Source organism: Thermobia domestica, chromosome 5, assembly GCF_964235325.1.
Source record: "Thermobia domestica chromosome 5, izTheDome1.hap1.1, whole genome shotgun sequence".
NCBI classification, from domain to species: Eukaryota; Metazoa; Arthropoda; class Insecta; order Zygentoma; family Lepismatidae; genus Thermobia; species Thermobia domestica.
This window is the reverse complement of record NC_137458.1, coordinates 277,580,725-277,600,435: the sequence shown is the minus strand read 5'-3', so window position 1 is coordinate 277,600,435 and position 19,711 is coordinate 277,580,725. Positions and strand designations below refer to the sequence as shown.

The 19,711-nt window shown below is 36.4% G+C and overlaps 1 protein-coding gene across 1 annotated transcript in view; it reads left to right on the top strand.

Annotated features, from left to right (window-relative positions):
* LOC145686645 (dnaJ homolog subfamily B member 13-like) overlaps positions 1–17,577 on the top strand; it is a 31,842-nt gene extending 14,265 nt beyond the window's left edge. Inside the window, exons 4-5 of the mRNA XM_081760123.1 lie at positions 1,172–1,343; positions 17,007–17,577. Coding sequence (XP_081616249.1) covers positions 1,172–1,343; positions 17,007–17,244 — 410 coding nt within the window. The 3' untranslated portion in view covers positions 17,245–17,577. The remainder of the gene's footprint in view (positions 1–1,171; positions 1,344–17,006) is intronic.
* The last annotated feature ends 2,134 nt before the right edge of the window (positions 17,578–19,711 follow it).

Below are 19,711 nucleotides of genomic sequence, written 5' to 3'. Positions count from 1 at the left end.
AGGCCTCCTCGAATAATGGAAGATGATGAAAGTGTAAAAATAATTGGATGAAGAATATTAGCATTGCACTTCCATCCCAATGAGTTGCAACACCGCGTGACTGCAGAAAAGTGGTTAAGAAAAAGGGTTATTTGGCAAGAAATGACTGCTGACACTTTGACCGACTTCCCTCGTTTAACACTTGAAGAACTTAAACATCTGACCTTTGGCAAATATCAGCTGAAACACGCGACCTCTTATACAGTTGAACATACAGATGAACTAGACCTTTACAAATTGTTCTCACACAGAGAATGTTCAGATGTAATAAGAGTTTTAATTCAGAGCTGACACACATCGTCCAAGATACACACTCTATGGATACAGTATAATATAACTACAGTTGGATCTTGGTATTGCCAGTGTAAAGTTGGAGCACGTGTTGTTGGATGCTGTGCTCACATTGCTTCTGTGTTGTGGATTCTTGGTTACTATCGACACCTTCATCACCAACAAGAAAGACACTCAGAACATTATCAATATTTTATACAAGATGCTGTAGTTGGCTGATCTGATGACGAAGATGTTGATGATGACAAAGCAGGAGACTCAGATTGACAGAAAGTGAAAATAAAACTGTGTGTCTCTCTACATGTTGTGTTACGGCACTGAGTGGTCTGTGAAGAACAAACTAATAAAATTATTATTGTGATATTGTCATTCTGTAGTAGGCCTATATCACGAAGTTCTAATAGGGGATACCACAAATAGTGTTTTGACAACATAAAAAAAGGAAACGTTTTGTTTTGTTTTTTTAATATTCATTTTGTTTCGTTTTCATCAGTAATGTTAGTTTCTTGTCCATGTTACCTACAATATAATACGATTGCGCATTTTTTTGTTAACAAATGGTGCTGTGTAAAACCTTAATTGCAAAATATATTTGGTTAACATTCTGTTTTTCATACATATCTGCTCTAGTACTACCATTATAGCATAAATGAATTGAAAAATCAAGGGGGCCGATTTTGGCTCTTTTCGCCACCCCTCCTTTCCTAAACACTAAATTTTTGTCAATCTCAAATTCCGAGAGGAGACGTGACAATGATATATTTTTGAGACGAGATGAGTCAAGGTCTCGGCTTATCTCGTGTTCATAGCAAATTGTAATTCAATATTTGTTTATTTTCAGCTGACATAATTTTCGTAACTGAAGACCGCCCGCATGATTTGTTTAGTAGAGAAGGAACTGATCTAATTTTTAAAATGTCTATTTCGCTGCAAGAAGCTCTCACAGGCGCTGACATTACTATACCAACCTTGGATAATCGATTATTAAGGATTAAACTTACAGAAGTTATACCGTAAGTTAACTAATGGTTTTAAAAACAGTATATCGATAACAAGTTTAAAATCATATGTATGATAAACATTACAATGCTTTTTATCTTCTTTTTCCTCTTTCTCTTTTAGAAAAAATGTAGTTATCTGTTTGTAGGCTTTAAGTAAGTTATCTCTTTGAAGGCTTTAAGTAAATTCGGATCATATTTGACAAAATGCATGCAGGGCGAAGCGTGCTATTAATTTTCGTACACTGTATTTCAATAATTTCCAACTGAATGCTCTGTGATGTCACAGATTGATGCTCCTCTTCTCAGTATATCACACGGAGAGAGGAAATAGCTGCCAAGAAATCTGTCATTGATCGGAGAGTACTGGCGAATTGAATGTGGCAAAAGACAACAGGAATATGCCACATAGAAATCATTTGAATACGTTTACCAAAGGTTGCATCATTGATGCTTGGAACCACTTGGAACTAAGTGGCACACAGACTGCAGAAACACGAGCCATCAATGTGCCACAAAATGCCATGTTCAGGTTATGGAAACTTTATCGACACAGGAGACGTAAGTTGTAGGTCCGATAGGTCATCCACGTGTGACAACTTCACAATAGGACTGATATCTGACCGTAACTGCGCGTCACAAGCGAACTATGCCTGCACGATAATTGTCAGAGGACCTTGTAACTTCCTCAGGGGTAATAGTGTCACGACACATATGTACCAAACACTGGGTGCCCAGCCCACGACTAGCATCGTGTGTTTCATTGTTGTCCTACTGACTTCAGCTTTCAGATGAGACTGTTTATAGTGATGTCGAGAATAACGCTAGTGAACCCGCAATGAATGAAACTGTATACTTTCACGAATGAATCCCGATACAATTACTAGAGTGATTTCCGTATCACATTGATCGGTCGCGACTAAGGAGCCCTCCTTTATTCCGTGAACATTGTGGATAGGGATATGTTAGTAGCGTAGTTCTGATCCGGACAGACATTGTGGTGATGGTCTACAGATCTGAACATCTTCAATGCAGGATCCATTATTGCCCAGTGGTACATGGACGAATTTCTACATACCTAGGTGCGGCTTTTCAGGGGTGAAATTGGCCCACAGTTTCTGTCCATGTATAAAAATTCCCGATCTGATCGTAACAAACATGCACGACTAGCTAGTGACGAGACATTTAACGCACCGAGGGGCCAGTGCGATCTTTCGACCTAAATCCGGTTGAACATACTTTGGACGCACTAAGGAGACGTGTTGGAGCCCGACAGCCGCCCTTCAGAACACACAGGGAGCTCTGCACTTCTCTTTGACAAGAGTAGAATAAGTTGACCAAGAGCTCCTCAACAACCTAATCTGCAGCATGGAGCGTCGATGCCACACATTTGAGGCTGTTCAAGATGACTATACTCACGTCAGTATAAACCTGTTTCTGGTGCTGGAAGTACTGCACATTATTTTTATAGCTCTGATCCATTTTTGCTTTTGCCTTGTGTGACCTCCTGCTACCGTGGTTCTTACGTATGTTGCGTGTTCCATGTGTAGTGTGTGTTAATATACTTTGGTGCGATCTATTTACGTTCTACGTGTCCTATGCCTTCGAACAATCACTCTGCTTGAGTTTTGGACACCGGTGTATTTTATCCCAGGCTTCTGCTTTTGCTTTGGCCAGTCGTTGGCTGCTTTACTCGTGACTAACAACCTTGAAACTGCACTCATATTTTCTAGAAACATCCAACTTTTTCTTTGTTTCTCTCTTTGCGTCTGTTGCTTCTTGTATTTCTCGCTCCATCACCACTTCTCTGTTCCTGAAATTCTATCCAAAGTCTTCTTTGCGCCCATTAGGATAATCCTACTGTTTACGTTTACTTTTTTTTTTTTTGCATATTCTTTTGCAGGTTTACCTCCTTCCATAGCACTTTCTCTGAACTATTCGCTTAATTTCTCCTCTTTCAGTCTTCACTATTTAATTTTCGGCTCTCATTTCGCTGTCTCTTATTGCGTCTCTCATGAACTTCCAATTTGTGCTGGTCAAGTTTTCACCTTTTATTACCTTGTAATTTTTAATTTCCTTGTGATATTGTCTTTGGCACAAAATGTAATCCATTTTTCTATCTTTCCCACTACACTTGTAAGTCAAAGGATATGTCTTCCTTTTGTCAAAATATGTATTGCAAATCGCCCTACACCCCAATCACCGTGTGTTTTCTCAATCTCTTCCATGTTTCTATCGACATACCACTCAATTCACAATCCACAGTTACTCTTTCCTTTATCGGGGTGCTGCGAAGTTCGTAGTCCAAATATCCCCAGAATTCTGTCTTTTCTTCCTCCTTGCAGCCTACTTACGGAGCGTATACGCACGCCATATTGATCATTACACTTTTGTATATCTTGATACTCATCGCTCTGTCACTCCTATTCACACGTACCAAACGATCTTTCAGATCAGTAGAAAGAACAATCATCTCTTTCTTGTCGATTTACTCCACTATACAGTAACTTGTAGCTACCTCTCAGCTCTCTTGCTACATTACCTTTTTCTTACACGCACAGAATCTCCATCTTTCTTCTTTCAATCAAACCTACAATATTGCTACCTCGTTTATTTATCGTCCCAACATTAGTTGGTACCGCTCTTATCTTTATGTAGACTGGCTTCTTTAATCGAGCTTGTTTTCGACTTGGAAGCCCTTGCCATTTCTCCAGAAATTGGGCGAAGCCTCAGCGGGTATACCTTAGCATTGTTTCGAGGCTTTCCTTAGGTAACTGATCATGATGTCTTTGGCGGAGCTTTGACAACTGGGTTGGGTACCCTTTCTGATGTCAACTCCTCATTTTACCAGGTTTTGTACCGTCACTAAGTTACTTTGGATTGTCTTCCCAGTAATTGAGTTCATCGCACTGGATCTAATACTTGAACTAAAAAGTCTGAAGGCTTCTCGAAAAAGGATAATATTCCAATTTAAAAATCTAATCTGCCTAAAATACATTCCGCTTAGGATCATATACGATCTCAAGAACAACGAACATATGAACAATATACAGCAAATACTAGCATTGAGGATAACTTACAGCAATACCATACATATGACCTTAAACTATCAAAGAACTAACCATAATATCGTCCAGTAGGTTACTACTATACTTATTTTAACTGCCAATGATAGTCCGACACTACGGTCTATTATCGGAAAATCTACTGAAATGCTCCTCAAAGAGATGAACATAATTGAATCTACTCAAGGTTATTTATTAAGCTACAGAAAATACATATGTCATAATGGCAGACCAAGGTAAATCTAGTATAGATCGCACTAAACAAAAGTCACAATCATCCAAAATACTTTTTATAAATAACCAAGGATTTAGGTATAAATTCATAGAACTCACAACAGTTATAGAAAACATGATATTCATATCACTATTATCAATGAAACAAAACAGACTATCCTATAAACTTTTCCACAAAGGATATAAGTTGATATGATATGATAAGAAAAACCTGTAGGAGCACATCTTTCATAATTAAAAATATCGACTTAACTGTTAACAACATTAAAAGACCATTTAACAAAAACATCGCGACAATCCCTCTAAAGATATTAATCCGTTCTAATCTAGCAACCTTCTACAACATTCCTACGTGCGGTATACAAACATCATTTAATCTGTTAAATTACTTTTCGACTATTCCATATCTCTTATTTGCTACAGATATAAGCGGTCAGCATTCAATGTTTGGGGATCTTACTAATGCCAATGACAAAAAACTCTCATCGTGTTTCTTACACAGCCCTCTAATTTGTCTAAAAACCAATGAAACCACAATACTGGCAACATCCAAGGGAAGAGATACGACACTCGATAAAGTATGTTGCACTACTGGAATTCTCAAGTTGCTGCCACAAGTCGAGAGGTCAACACGCTCATGTCATATCATCTAGAACTAGTGATAATCTGCAAATACAAAATCCACACCTCAAACCCAGATTAACCAAAAGTTTCAAAGATGCTAACTGGACCAGTATAAGGAACATCTCCAGAACTCACTTAGCAACTGGGAAATAAATACGATCCACAATCCATTGAAGCTTTCACCCAGGAACTAACAAGAAGAAGCTGACTCCAATTACATACCAAATACTTGAATATTAGAAGGAATCGTTAGAACACCCAGGCCCATACTGGAACTCATCAAGCAGAAATATTTTATTCAAAGATTATATAACAGGAATAGACTAACCTCTACCAAACGAGAACTTAATTACATAAATAAGAAGTCCTGAGTGAGTTGGAAATTTAGACAAGGTGTAGAATTCGTGATATATATATATATATATATATATATATATATATATATATATATATATATATATATAAGGTACAACAACTAAGGAAAGATTTCTGGAAGTTTGACGGGAAGGAGGGTAATAGATGTGGCATTTATTGTATTAAGATATTTATATCTCCGAATTCATAAAGGTTGCATGTATGAAGTATGGTATATGGACTTCTCATTTATAATAATTAGATACGTGTTTCAGCGTTTCGTCATATTTGATTTAGAAAAGTAAAGAAGAGACCGGGACTACAATTATTATAATGAGTTCATAACTTGAAATCTCGTAAGGTTAGAGACAAAAGTAGATACTTGATCTTCTCATTTGAAATAATAAGGCACGTGTTTCATCCTTGTCAGGGTCGTGAAATCTAGGAGCCTTAGGTGGGCGGGTCATGTAGCTAGAATGGAAAAAAAGTAGAAACGCTTTCAAAGTCTTGACTGGAAGACCAATCGGAAAACGACCATTAGGAAGACCTAGGCGCAGGTGGGAGGACAATATTAAGATGGATCTCGCAGAGATAGGAATACAAAGTAGAAACTGGATGCAGTTAGCTAAGGATAGAAGTCAGTGGAGAGCTTTTGTGAACGCGGCATTGAACCTCCGGGTTCCATAGGCCATAGAGTTAGTTAGTTAGTTAGTTTCATCCTTTTTTGGTGTTCTGTCTGTAATGGAAGAAAGCAGGAAAGAAAAGGTTAGGTGTTGCAATTATTATAAGATGCCCACATTTCGAATTCCTTTAAGGGAGAGAGAACATGGACATTTTGTGAAGAAGATAAGTACTGACTTTTCAGGAAGATAATAGACTCCTGTTAATAGAGACAGGAAGAACACGAAATATTGCCCACAGTGTATACGTGGAGCATTTACTAATTATATCATAAATGAACAAATCTTGGCTTGCCGTGATAGTATATTTGACACCTTTTGGCAAAAGCTAAATAACCTTTAAAAGAATAATAAACGGAAATTTTGGCTAGAAATAAGGAAAAGATATAAGAAGTACTCTGGGACACAACAAACACCATGTTCGTTGGTTTCCTCGGGGTTCTCCCGTTTCCTCCCATTTTCTTCATTCCGCCATTTCATTCACTTCTCAAAAATCACCGTCTCCTTTAGCCTAGCCGGCATAAACGTGGGACGTAAAACTCAAAAATTTCATTTCATTTCAATTACCTGATAACATAGATGGAGTACATCTGCACGCAAGAGAAATTATACCATTTAGCCAATATACTGAAAACCAAATTCCAGAACTAGGTTTCCACTTTGGTCGTTCATGAAGAAATTATATACCAACCTCTTATCATCACGAGCTGATATCTCACCATGAAGACCAGTGGAGTATTTACGATTTTGTTTCGGGGGCGGGGCTTTGCTAACTTTATTCCTGGAAATCAAAATTCTGCAAAATATTTCATTTAAACTAGTAAATAAAATTTCGGGGAGGCTTAAGCCCAAAAGCCCTCCCTTAAATACGCCACTGATGAAGACCTTAGAATAGCAGATATTAAGGATACACTCTCAGCCAACATCAACATCATCATTAACGACTTAACAGTCTTGAAACTTGAACTGATAATCAAGCAATGTAGAAACACCATTCTGGACCTGACACGCTTTTTCATCTCAAAATCTGAAGCCAGAAGCAGTAACGAACATTTCCCCCAAAGTCGTGGGAAAATCAAAAGTAAACTGCATTCACAAATACTTCAAGGTAATCTATCAAATTAATCAATTTCAAGTAGTCTTCAGGCTCCATTCTACCATTAATCAAGTTTTCCGCATTATTAACGGTATACAAAAGGCATTTATTAAAGGATACAACGAGGACGCTGTCTTCATGGACCTAAGTCGATTTTTTGACTCGGTGTGGCATGATAAACTCTTTTTGAAACTAACTTTCAAGCTACCTACAGCTCTGATTCGATAGATACACAATTTCTTGGTAAATAGACAGACAAGACTATTCAGCAATAAGGCTTTACCGAATAACATCGAAACCCAATGAGGCGTATTACAAGGATTCATGATTGCTTCTATATTATATCTGCTATACGTCAACGCTACATGGGGCCGCGGTGGCTCAGTGGTAGAGCATTTATCTCTATCTCTAGATTCGATCCAGCTCGCGCCAAATGAGCTTTGTGGTGGACAAACATCGTGTGCGTGGGTTTTCTCGGGGCTCTTTCGTTTCCTTCACTTTCTTCATTCCACCATTTTATTCATTTCTCACCACCACCGTCTCCTTTAGCCTAGCCGGCATAACCGTGGGACGTAAAACTTAAAAGATTTCATTTCATTTCATTTGCAACGCTACACCAATCTACAACAACTTCATATCCATCTCGGTTTATTAGCTGATGCCACAGCATATTGGACAAGGGCGAAATGGCCCACAAGCATTCATCGAAGACTCCAACAACAAATCAAACACTCTGCCAACTGGTACATTATCTGAAAGCTAACGTCTAATCAAAACAAAATCCGAATTATCTTCTCTTATTCTCAGATATGTGGAAAACATATTAGGAACGACAACACCGAAGATTTACAATGAATGACCAACCAATATTAGTTCTCAATACGATGGAGTATCTAGGTATAACCATAGAAAAAGAGTAAACCTTAATTGGCAATCCCTTATACAACCTCATATGCAACAACAATATAAGCGACATTCGGAAGCATGATACGAAGACTTGATCAGTCCATGTACTGAGTTATGTCTCAAAACCAATCTCTGCCCTCTAAGGGTTTCCATAAAGTAACTGAAACAGCGGAACTATATAGCAGCGCTAAGGGACAAGATGATTTCGAGTTCAACTTCACAGACGAACATAAAACATCCACTCCATCTCCTCTGACTTCCTTACAAGCACTTCTCTCTACATAATAAAATAAATAATTAATTAAAACACATTAGAATATTGGGACACACTGATACAGAAAAAAATCAATTTCGGCATACGTTCACATTATTAACCACAATAAAAACCATAAATCATCCTTAACTTCGCTTCATTCAACTTATCCTAAAACACAATGCATGGTTCTACTTGACTTACAATCAGTGTTGGGTAAGTTACTTGTAAAAATGTAACGCGTTACAAGTTACTTTACTTTCTCTTAAAATGTAACGCGTTACTTGCCCCAAAAAGTAACTGTTACTTTACTTCGAAAGTAACGCGTTACTTTTAGGTCCGAAACTTTAAAAATGTGAAAAAAAAATATGACTTCAATATGACTTCGTGAAGTCTAGGAGTCAAGTACATTGTTCACGAGCTTCTGAATTTGGGTTCAAGGTCTAGGTTGAGTATTCGGGCTCGAGCTAAACACTGTTCAAAGTTCTAGGGCACTGGCCAAATATCTCCAAAACTGCTCGGCCTGGGTTTAGAATTGTCAATGACTCGAGCAGCTCGGCTCACAGCTCATTTACTATCGACCCGAACCGAAAAGTGAGCCGAGCCAACAGCTCACCCAACCGACTCGGCTAGAGTCCTCGGCTCAGTTGAGCCGAACCAAGCAAATGACTCATCCCTACCAAGCCAGCTCGAGCCGATGGTTCACCCCAACTGAGCCGGCTCGAGTCATCTTCTCAGTTGAGCCGAGCCGAGCTGAGTTTGTTATAAAAAATCTCTTGTGGTCTCGCTATCGAGACGAGACGAGATGCGAGCAGTGTCCCCTCTCGTGAGCAACACTAAAAGTATTTCATATTACTGTTTAGCTTACATTTCTCATGGTTTTCGTTTTCCAGTGTAATCAGGCCATGATTTCAAGACGACTTAAAACGAACAAGCCATTTATCAAACTCGACTGGACCCGAAACTCGACGCGAAAAACTGAATCGGCTCGGAACTCGACTCGAAACTCGACTTCGAGTTTTAGCTTGACACGTGCTCATCCCTATGCGTTAGAAAAAATGGTTGCTTACTATTATTCTGCTAAACTAATTATATAATAATAACAATGTTGTTATGTAAAATAAAAAATACAGAATATAGAGAAACATTACACTACTTTATAATCAACAGGACTCTAGGATAAGCAAACTGATCTGAAAGAACTCCAATATTACAAACCATCAGCAAACTATTTTCTAGTAATTAAGTAGGTCTGCTCATCAGAACACAGTTTATTCATATTAACCCCTTACTGTAAATCGTTAATTATGGCACCCTAGTTGTTGATACATATTTTCCGCCGGGGCACTTTAGACACTTTACTTTTAAATTCTGTCCACCATCATTCTCAGCTCTTAAGAAAAAAGTATTCTTTCAAATGTTCGAACGGCAAAATATTTTCGTTCTCCATCTTTATAAAAACAACACCAATCAAAGTAAAATAGACTACCGGTATCATTGCACTCCTAGTTCACTCACTGAATGTATTGATTTGGAGCTGTCAAAATCTACGACAAAATCTTCCTGGTGCATCCAATCAGTACACGTGATTTCCCTAAAGCTGTCCTCATCTTCAAAAAAACAGCAAGTGGCACTACGAACTTATCTGTTTCTCTATGTGTCGGTGACTGTCGGTCACTGACATACGTAGTTCATGCTCAATTGTTTCATTCTGAGAAATTCACTTACAGGAAAGAAACATTTGTTTTTGAAAAAAATATACATATATTGTAGTTACACATCCGAAATGTAACGCGAAAAAAGTAACGCAAACTAGGTACGTTACTTAAAAATTTGTAACGTGTTACCGTTACAGTTACTTTGGAAAAAATGTAACGCGTTACTAGGAAACGTTACTTAAAAGTAACGCGTTACAAGTAACGCGATACTTGCGTTACGTTACTTCCCAACACTGCTTATAATCAACGCCACTCGGACCTTACTTTCATCACTCTGATTTCCTTGACCCTTTTACAAGATCAGCATCGAAGCAGAATGCCAGTCTGATGACCTCCTATTTCGCGCTCAGCTAGAATAGCAATTCATGTTATAAATTTTGTATTTAACGATGAACAAAATAGCGTCAAGCCAGAAGTCCCTCCCTTCACTCTGGAGGGTAAACATTTTTTTTGCTGTTCCAGCTGCTGCAGGTGTCTTCTATTTCAATTCAGGCAGAGCATGTACCATCACCATCTCAAATATTGTTGAAACTTTTTTTATAGCAACTAGACATGTTTTTAAGAGACCCATATTTTTTTGTTTTGTCGAAAAATAATTTCCCGCCAAGTAATGGGCCATCAAAGACGGGGAGTTCAATTTATGCATAGTAGAAGACATGGAAAATGGTCAACTTCGGAGCCTCACCATTCGGCTATGGAGACAGGTAGAGTTATAATTCTTGTTGTGGTATGTACATAGAGATATAAATAAACTATATTTTATTATAGTTTGGTTTGCGCATGCGTATCTTTTTGTACATAAATTAACAAATGAACGTCAATTTGTCTGAAAAGTCGAAGTTTGCGAATTTTTTTCGAGCACTTCCGGTTCGAATTTTAAAATTCTGTTTTCACGGTTGGTAAGACCTGGTTACCCGCTTTCCGAAAAAAAAAATATATCGCTTCTGTGTGCAACCGTTTTGTCGCAAGAATTCGAGAAATTGTAAAATTTTCAAAAATCGCCATTTTTGGGCGCCATTTTCTCGAAAACACCATCTTTTAAAATTCTGAAATTTTGTCAGATGGTTCAACTTTACATGAATAATAAACACACCAAATACCATTCTCAACTAATGCTTCATGAATTAACTGCAGCCTTTTAAAGTTAGCGAAGTTTCGTTAACTTTGATATCACAGTTAGCAACACTGGGAACAATAAAAGTGCAATGATTTGATGATGTTTGTGGTTCACATTCATTAAATGAAGAATAAAAGGTTTTCTTGACTGTTTTTTTTATTATTTTGATCAAAAAGGCTCTCTGAAATAGTAAAATGAGCCTCCCCCTACTCCTTCGTTTTCTTAAACCGAAATAATCTGAGGTGGAAATTACGATTACGAAACACACAAATTTTAAGTTTACTTGAAAGGCCATCGTATAAATTCTGATTATCTACAAAAAGCCTGAACTATTATCTCAATGATGATTTGGAATGCTCCAGACTAAGTCTCAATTAAGTGCGATGTCATTACAGTGATCGAAAAAGGACAAAAAGTTAAAAAAAAAATCGAAACGTTTCCTTACGCGTTCCAAAGAAATTTACTGACTTTTTAAATAAAACAATCCCAACATAAGAATGGGTCACTCGGAATTTTACAGTATTCGACTAAAGTGGGTCAGTCCGCAACCTGCGAGGGAAGTGTGTATGTGTGTGTGTGTGTGTGTATTGTGCAAATTTTAAGTTAGCTGCTACTGCGTTGCTACAAATCAAAGGTGCAGCCTGTATTGAAGCTGTCAATAGTGACCTATTTCCTTTAGTAGTAGGGGAAACTGTTGTACCATGGAACACTTTTTGCGTTTTCCAAGATATAATCTTACCAACAGTTATTTCTGCAATTCTATTGCAGCGCATTTAAACTTGGATGTTTTCTGAATGAAATTGTGTCATTATTTAAGTTTTTATTTCCGTTCTTCGTTATGTTTTTAAGCTTTCAAAAATTCCCAAGAAAGTGTTCCATGGTACAAATGCTCATGTACCTTGGAACACAGCCTCATGTACCTTGAAACATATATTTCTAATATGGTAATTCACAGAAATAAAGTCACAAATAATTATTCTAAGATTTATTTTGTATATCCTGATTGGTTGTTTTTGATATACAGAAGCGTATGAAAGAAAAGAATGGAAATTTTAATACTTACTCTAATCTCTATGAAGGCTTACTCTTACTCTATGAAGGCTTTTACCTTCATATTGAACCTAATATTAATCGGAAGGTTAACCTTATTTATTTATTTATTTATTGAAAAACTTCGTAAGCTTAGCAATAACTAAAGTATGAAAAGGACACTATGACAATATTCTATTTGTTAGTCTATTCTTAAAATCCTTAAGAAAAAAAAACAAAGAATAAAGGCTCTAAAACAGTTACAAAATTGATCATATGTTGAGCATACTATTTTCTAATTCTTTGCACGTAAAGTAGACAGGCCTATCAGAAGATAACATATGGAATTACTAAATTAGGAAATATTGACTTATTCGTGGAAACGGTCTCGGCCTGCGTGATCTATTACTTATGTACCTCAATGTTGCTCAATTATACGAACCAAATCCACTTGAAACCACAATTGTTCAGACATTCTACTGGAGCCTATTGGCCGAACGGGTGGTAGCAGTTCCACTATAATATCAGATGCATTCACTTCAGACTGTCCTGCAAACTCTTCATAAAATTTATTTGCAGTACCTGAAATATGATTAAATAACTTGATTTTAAATTCGTTGTAATTAGATTCAACTGAACAAATCTTTCCTCCATAAAATTCAATGCTTCGTTTTTTCTTAAATTGCACCAACACATAGTCATCCAGATTGACATCATGGCTTCAATGCTTTCGTCTAATTCAACTTCTGTGTTCATCAGTTCTGCAAGCATAACATCACTATCATAATTTTCATACAGGCTTATGTTCTCAGATTCTTCATCAGATGTTTCGAAACTAATTTTTCTATCGGATTTGTTCTTTCCTTTTCTTTGCTGTTCCTGCTTCTTATTTCCTTTCTGTGTGGCTCTGTGCTCTTTCTTATCTTTCAATTCTTGCTTTGCAAGTGTGTTTCTTACTACACTACTTCTATCTGTGAGAGTCTTTCTTCGACATTTTGTACTTTACGGAGTTTGTGCTTTCTGGTTTGAATGTACTTCCTCTTTAAAGACTGATGTAGAAGGCAAAACTTGCACGAGTTGCACAATTGTTTCGCTTCGTTCATGCAACAGAATGTTGTCCTTTTCACATATGTCATTTAGATGACAATCCGGCCGATGGTCTGTTAGTGAAGCTGGTAAAAAGTCTAACTCCAAGAAAATGATTGTATCTATAGGATAAATCCCTGAACAACGAAAACCACTGGTGATATTTGATATGCTGAAGGTACGCGCGGATAAATAATTCCCAACACTTCGGCCACAGCATAAATATCAAAATGTTTCTCCGGATTCTTCCGCAGTTTGGTTATAAAAACATTTTAAAGGACCGTAAACAGCCACATCCAGTGGTTGTAGTCCTGAAGTATGGGAATGGGGAGTCAGCATGACAACTCCAGCTTCAGCAGTCATTTCAACAGCCTCGACAGATAAGTGCGTTTCATGGTTATCGATGTGGCCATTGGACACATTTGTCATGTATGTAGTTAATCTCTCCCCTCCGTCGTCACATTTCACACTATACTCAAATGTTTCTTCCTCTGACTGTCTAAAATATTTCAGATGTCGGGATAAAATAGTTAAAGACACTTGGTAAACTTTGCTAACTTCACGAATGGAAATACGCTTCCCAGGCTCGGAAATGACTGCTTTAATTGTGTTCTTGATTGAATTTGGGTTAATGGCAAGCCTTTTCTTTCCTATCTTGCCTCTTGGCATTTCGATTCCTGCAACGATAATAAAAGAATGTTCAAAAAATACACTTGACAATGAGTTCATGTACCTTGGAACATGTTCCAAGGTACGAGATGTGTTTCTGTTTCATGGTACAAGAGGCTGTAGACAATTACTAAAATGCCGCAATAATGATAACGCTACATTCAGCGTAGAAAAACAAGTTACAAAAATGCTCACCTAATCCCCCTGAACTAATAGATTATTACAGATTAAACAAACAACAAACAGTAATAACACTAAAAAAACAATATTTCAATTTCTAAATAGTTCGTTTTATCCCTCAAAAAATTTTTTTCACTTTCATAAATCACATATGCTTCTGAGCACAACGAAAGCCATGTTGGGACTGTCTGACAATGTCAAAGCATCATATAGTTCATTCAATCACCACAAGATAGCAACTCAGAAACATGCGAGTGTTCCAAGGTACACTATGCTCAAGGTACAACAGTTTCCCCTATGATCCGTAGAAAATGACAACTGTCTTCTTCAAGAATGTGGTGAATGTCCTGGAGTGGAAGGAATAAGTGTGGAGTCTTTAATTATTGATCCTGATGAAAATGAAAGTGTGTATGCCATATGGGAAAACAATAATCTCGTTAAAAAAACTGACACTTTCTGTTTTCGTATCGTACATTGCTTGTTTAACTGTAAGAATTGTAATTCATGACTACATCAAGAATTAATTGCTACCGAAAAGCACCGTATAAAATTTCAAGATACAAATTCTATTTTACTTCATGTGGACTTCGCTGAAAACTGGACTGTTATTCTGCAAAGTGAAATTCAGAGTTATCACCGAAATATGAAACAACTGACAGTTTTGTTGTAATAAACGACGATAAAACACCTCCTAGCCATAGACAAGATTCTAAAAATACTCGAAGAAAAGCGAAAATATACTTTATAGAAAAAGGTTTGAATACGAGAAAATAAGTGTCTACAATTTCCCAAACCGTGTCAGTGATTTCTGATGGTACTGCATCCCACTTTAAAAATCGATTTCAGATGTTCGAGATGCAGACAGGTCCAATAAAGCAGTGGTTTTGCAGTGAAACCGGCCATGCATAGTCTCTGCGACGGTATTGAGGAGAGGGGGGAGGTGTAAAGAATGTGGCAACGCGGCATAACCTTATGCAAATACAGATACACAGTATTAAAGCCGCAGAAGAAAAAAAATGAAATGAAATCTTTAAGTTTTACGTCCCACGATTATGCCGGTTAGGCTAAAGGAGACTGTGATTATGAGAAATGAATGAAATGCAGAAAGTGGGAGGAAACGGGACAACCCACAAGCACGGTGTTTCTCCACCACAAAGCCCACACGGCGCGATCTGGGATCGAACCAGGGACCCCAAGCACCGGAGGTGAACGCTCTACCACTGAGCCACCGCCAAAATTTTCTTCCCCCTAGATCCACTCCTGGACAAGTTGTGAGTGAGCCAAAACCGATTGGAGCACCTGCACGGTTACAGGCTATTAGATACCAATCAAGCAAATGATTGGTCCATGTAAAAAATAATAAAAAAAAAGTTAAAAATCAGTAAAATTTTGTTTCCGAAGACCATTTTAAGTAAGTGAACTTGAAATTTGTGCGTTTCGTAATCGTAATTTCCACCTCAGATTATTTCGGTTTAAGAAAACGAAGGAGTAGGGGGAGGCTCATTTTACTATTTCAGAGAGCCTTCTTGATCAAAATAATAAAAAAAAACAGTCAAGAAAACCTTTTATTCTTCATTTAATGAATGTGAACCACAAACATCATCAAATCATTGCACTTTTATTGTTCCCAGTGTTGCTAACTGTGATATCAAAGTTAACGAAACTTCGCTAACTTTAAAAGGCTGCAGTTAATTCATGAAGCATTGGTCGAGAATGGTATATGGTGTGTTTATTATTCATGTAAAGTTGAACCATCTGACAAAATTTCAGAATTTTAAAAGATGGTGTTTTCGAGAAAATGGCGCCCAAAAATGGCGATTTTTGAAAATTTTACAATTTCTCGAATTTTTTGCGACAAAACGGTTGCACACAGAAGCGATATGATTTTTTTTCGGAAAGCGGGTAGCCAGGTCTTACCAACCGTGAAAACAGAATTTTAAAATTCGAACCGGAAGTGCTCGAAAAAAATTCGCAAACTTCGACTTTTCAGACAAATTGACGTTCATTTGTTAATTTATGTACAAAAAGATACGCATGCGCAAACCAAACTATAATAAAATATAGTTTATTTATATCTCTATGTAGGCCTACATACCACAACAAGAATTATAACTCTACCCGTCTCCATAGCCGAATGGTGAGGCTCCGAAGTTGACCATTTTCCATGTCTTCTACAATTCGTAAATTGTACTCCCCGTCTTTGATGGCCCATTACTTGGCGGGATTTTTTTTTTTCGACAAAACAAAAAATATAGGTATCTTGAAAACATATCTAGTTGCTATAAAAAAAAAGTTTCAACAATATCTGAGATGGTGATGGTACAATTTTATATGTTTTTGCCTGAGTTGAAATGGGAGGCACCTGCAATAAAATTAAATCATATAATTGTTTCATTTGTTTACTTAGTTTCGTTGGAGACCAGGAAACGCAATACACTAAAATTAATTTATATAGTTATTTTTACATTATTATTATTAATACAGGGATGCAAATAAGCAACAAAATTTTACTCGCCCAAGGAAAAAAGCTACTAGCTCACATCCCACAATAGATATGATTTACTTACTTTCGGTATGATATTAAATACTCGCACGCACCGATGAACCACTCGCGCCGGGCGAGTGGTTATTTGCATCCCTGAAATAATAATCATATTATAATTACAGACCAGGACACGAAATTCTAGTTGAAGGAGAAGGAATGCCGATTATTGACAAGAGAAATACTAAAGGGAATTTGATTTTGAGGTTTGATGTTGAGTTCCCAGCTTACTTAACAGCAGGATCTAGAAAAGAAATAAAGAAAGGATTGCAAGAAGCTATACTTGAGCCACAAGAGAACATGAGAAAAATGATTATGGAAGATATAATTCGTAGATTGAGTGAAAATATATATTTACCTTAAAGAAAGAAGAAGAAAAGGAAAACTTGCCTCAAATAAACAAAACTATCATTATAGAATAGAGCGGTATATACCTGATAATGATTTTGTTTATTCAAAGGAAAATTCTTGTGAGGTTTAGTTATGTTGTTCGGTAGTTCAAATAACATTTTCTTATGTTTGTCAATTTAAGTAAAAAGAGTACGAAAGTAAACACGTCTGATTACCGTAAATCAGAAAATTTGTATAAAAATAATTCCCATTTAAATCTTATTTATCTTTTTGTAAAATTTTGTAACGAATTTTATTTTGTTTATATGTTTCATATTTTATAAATAAATATATTTATTTATTACAGTAGTTGTATTGTATTTACCTTATTTACTTGCATATAATGCCTTCTAACATAAGCGCCTTCTAAAAATGTGCATCAGTTTTGAGTATCCGTTGATTATGCGGATACAACCAGCCCTATAAAATCTAATAACTAAGTTTATAGCCTATATGACACTAAGTTCAATGCCATATTCACAGAAGTCCTCTATTGACTTCTGTCTTTAGCTAATTTGTTTCAGTTTCTACTTTGTATTCTCATGTCTATAAGGTACATCTTAATATTGTCTTCCCATCTGCACCTATATCTTCTTAATGGTCTTTTTTCGATTAGGTTATCAGTTAAAATTTTGAAAGTGTTTCTATTATTATTTTCATTTTGGATGCATGATCTCCTCAGCTGCATCTATCAGACTTCATGTTGGGAAAACCTTGTTATAAAATTTCTGTCGTTTCCCATTTACGTCGCTCTTGTTTCAGAATACTGTATTCAAAATTTTATTTTGACATTGCCAGTTTGCGTTCTTCCCTTAAAGTAAACGATCATTTACTGTATTTGTTATATACAGTATAACATATATATATTTTAAACTTTAAATTCTTCGACAGAATTCGCGAAGACAGATGAGTTTGGACAGAACAACACGAATTTTTCTGCTTTCAACGCACGTTTCATTTCTTCGTAGGTATAGTTCGTGTCAGTTTAATGGTGATTCTAGATATTTGAATATGTTGAACTTTGTTGAAAGTGTTACTTGATATTTTAAAGTATTCATAACTTTCAGTATTGTTGATACAGCGAGTTTCCATGTATTTAGTTTTCTTTACATGCACTTCTACGTATAAACAAATATCTCTATACATATTTAATAGAACCTCTGCATTTCTTTCTATTGTCCTCATATAAGCTTCTGATTGACATAATCGCTTTAAGCATAATCTAGTGAGTGCTATTCAGTTCTAGACTCTGGTTACTATCGTTAACCATGGGACATAAAATTTGAAGATTTCATTTCATACTATCGTTATCTTTTTTAAGTGTATTTCCGAACAAAATTGAATAATAATTCAAGAACGCAGACCTTGTTTTAGAAAGGTCTTAGCGAGTCGTAGGCCTTTCTGAAATTAATAAATAATTAATGAACCTGGGTGTTGTACTCCCATTATTTTTCGAATACTTGGCGAATGGTAAATATAATATCTGGTTGATAATTTATTGATTTTCTCGAAACTCGTTCTGATAATCACCAATAATGTAATCTGCGTATGGGATCAATCTTGCTAATAGATCGTTTGAGAGAATTTTATAGAATGTTGCCAAAAGAGAAACGCCTCAGTAATTATTACAGTTAGTTTTGTAACCTTTCTTATGAATTGGAGCAATAATTGATATTTTCTACTCTTGTAGTAATTCCTCCTTGTTCCAGATGAGAACAAGTTTCTGTATCGTTCCACAAATTTTCCCATCCAGCTAAAATTAGGGCAGCGGGAATTTCGTCTACACCCAGAGATTTATGTTTCTTTATTTTCGTTATAGCAATTTCTATTTCTGTTCGATTAGGCTCTGGGATGTACGGCTCTGCTGTATGCATTTCACTTTCTCGAGAAAAATTATATTTTGTATTTAGCAAATTGTCAAAAAAAAATCATCTGTTCAAAATGCTTTATACGGACATATAAAGCACAGCTTATACAATCTAGTGGAATTGAGTGTCTATTGAAGTGAACATTGTACTTACTTTATTATTATTTGTCAATTCACTTTCGTCGTTATATAAGTTCTTCAAGTCATTATTTAACATTACGTTCACTGTGGGATAATTAATTTGGTTTAGAGATGTTCAAAGATCTTACAATGGCAAATGTTTGTCTACCGATTATTTACTAGCGCGGTCTTTCAGTATGATTTTAAATTATTGTTTTCGGCAAGCGTGTAATTAATAACTATGCTCATTTTGTAGAAGCTTTGCCCTAATGGCTTAAATGTTAGTAACTTTTGTGTTGCTATCACTCTTGTATATTGCAGTTTCGCCTTGTTTATGGTAATGGGAGATTGTATCTCCATTTTGCTAGCGGGGTTATTCACTTTTTTGACTATGTTGTCCCTTTATAGAAATTTTGTGAGAGCTAAAGTGGAAAGGGTCACTTTCAGTTTCAC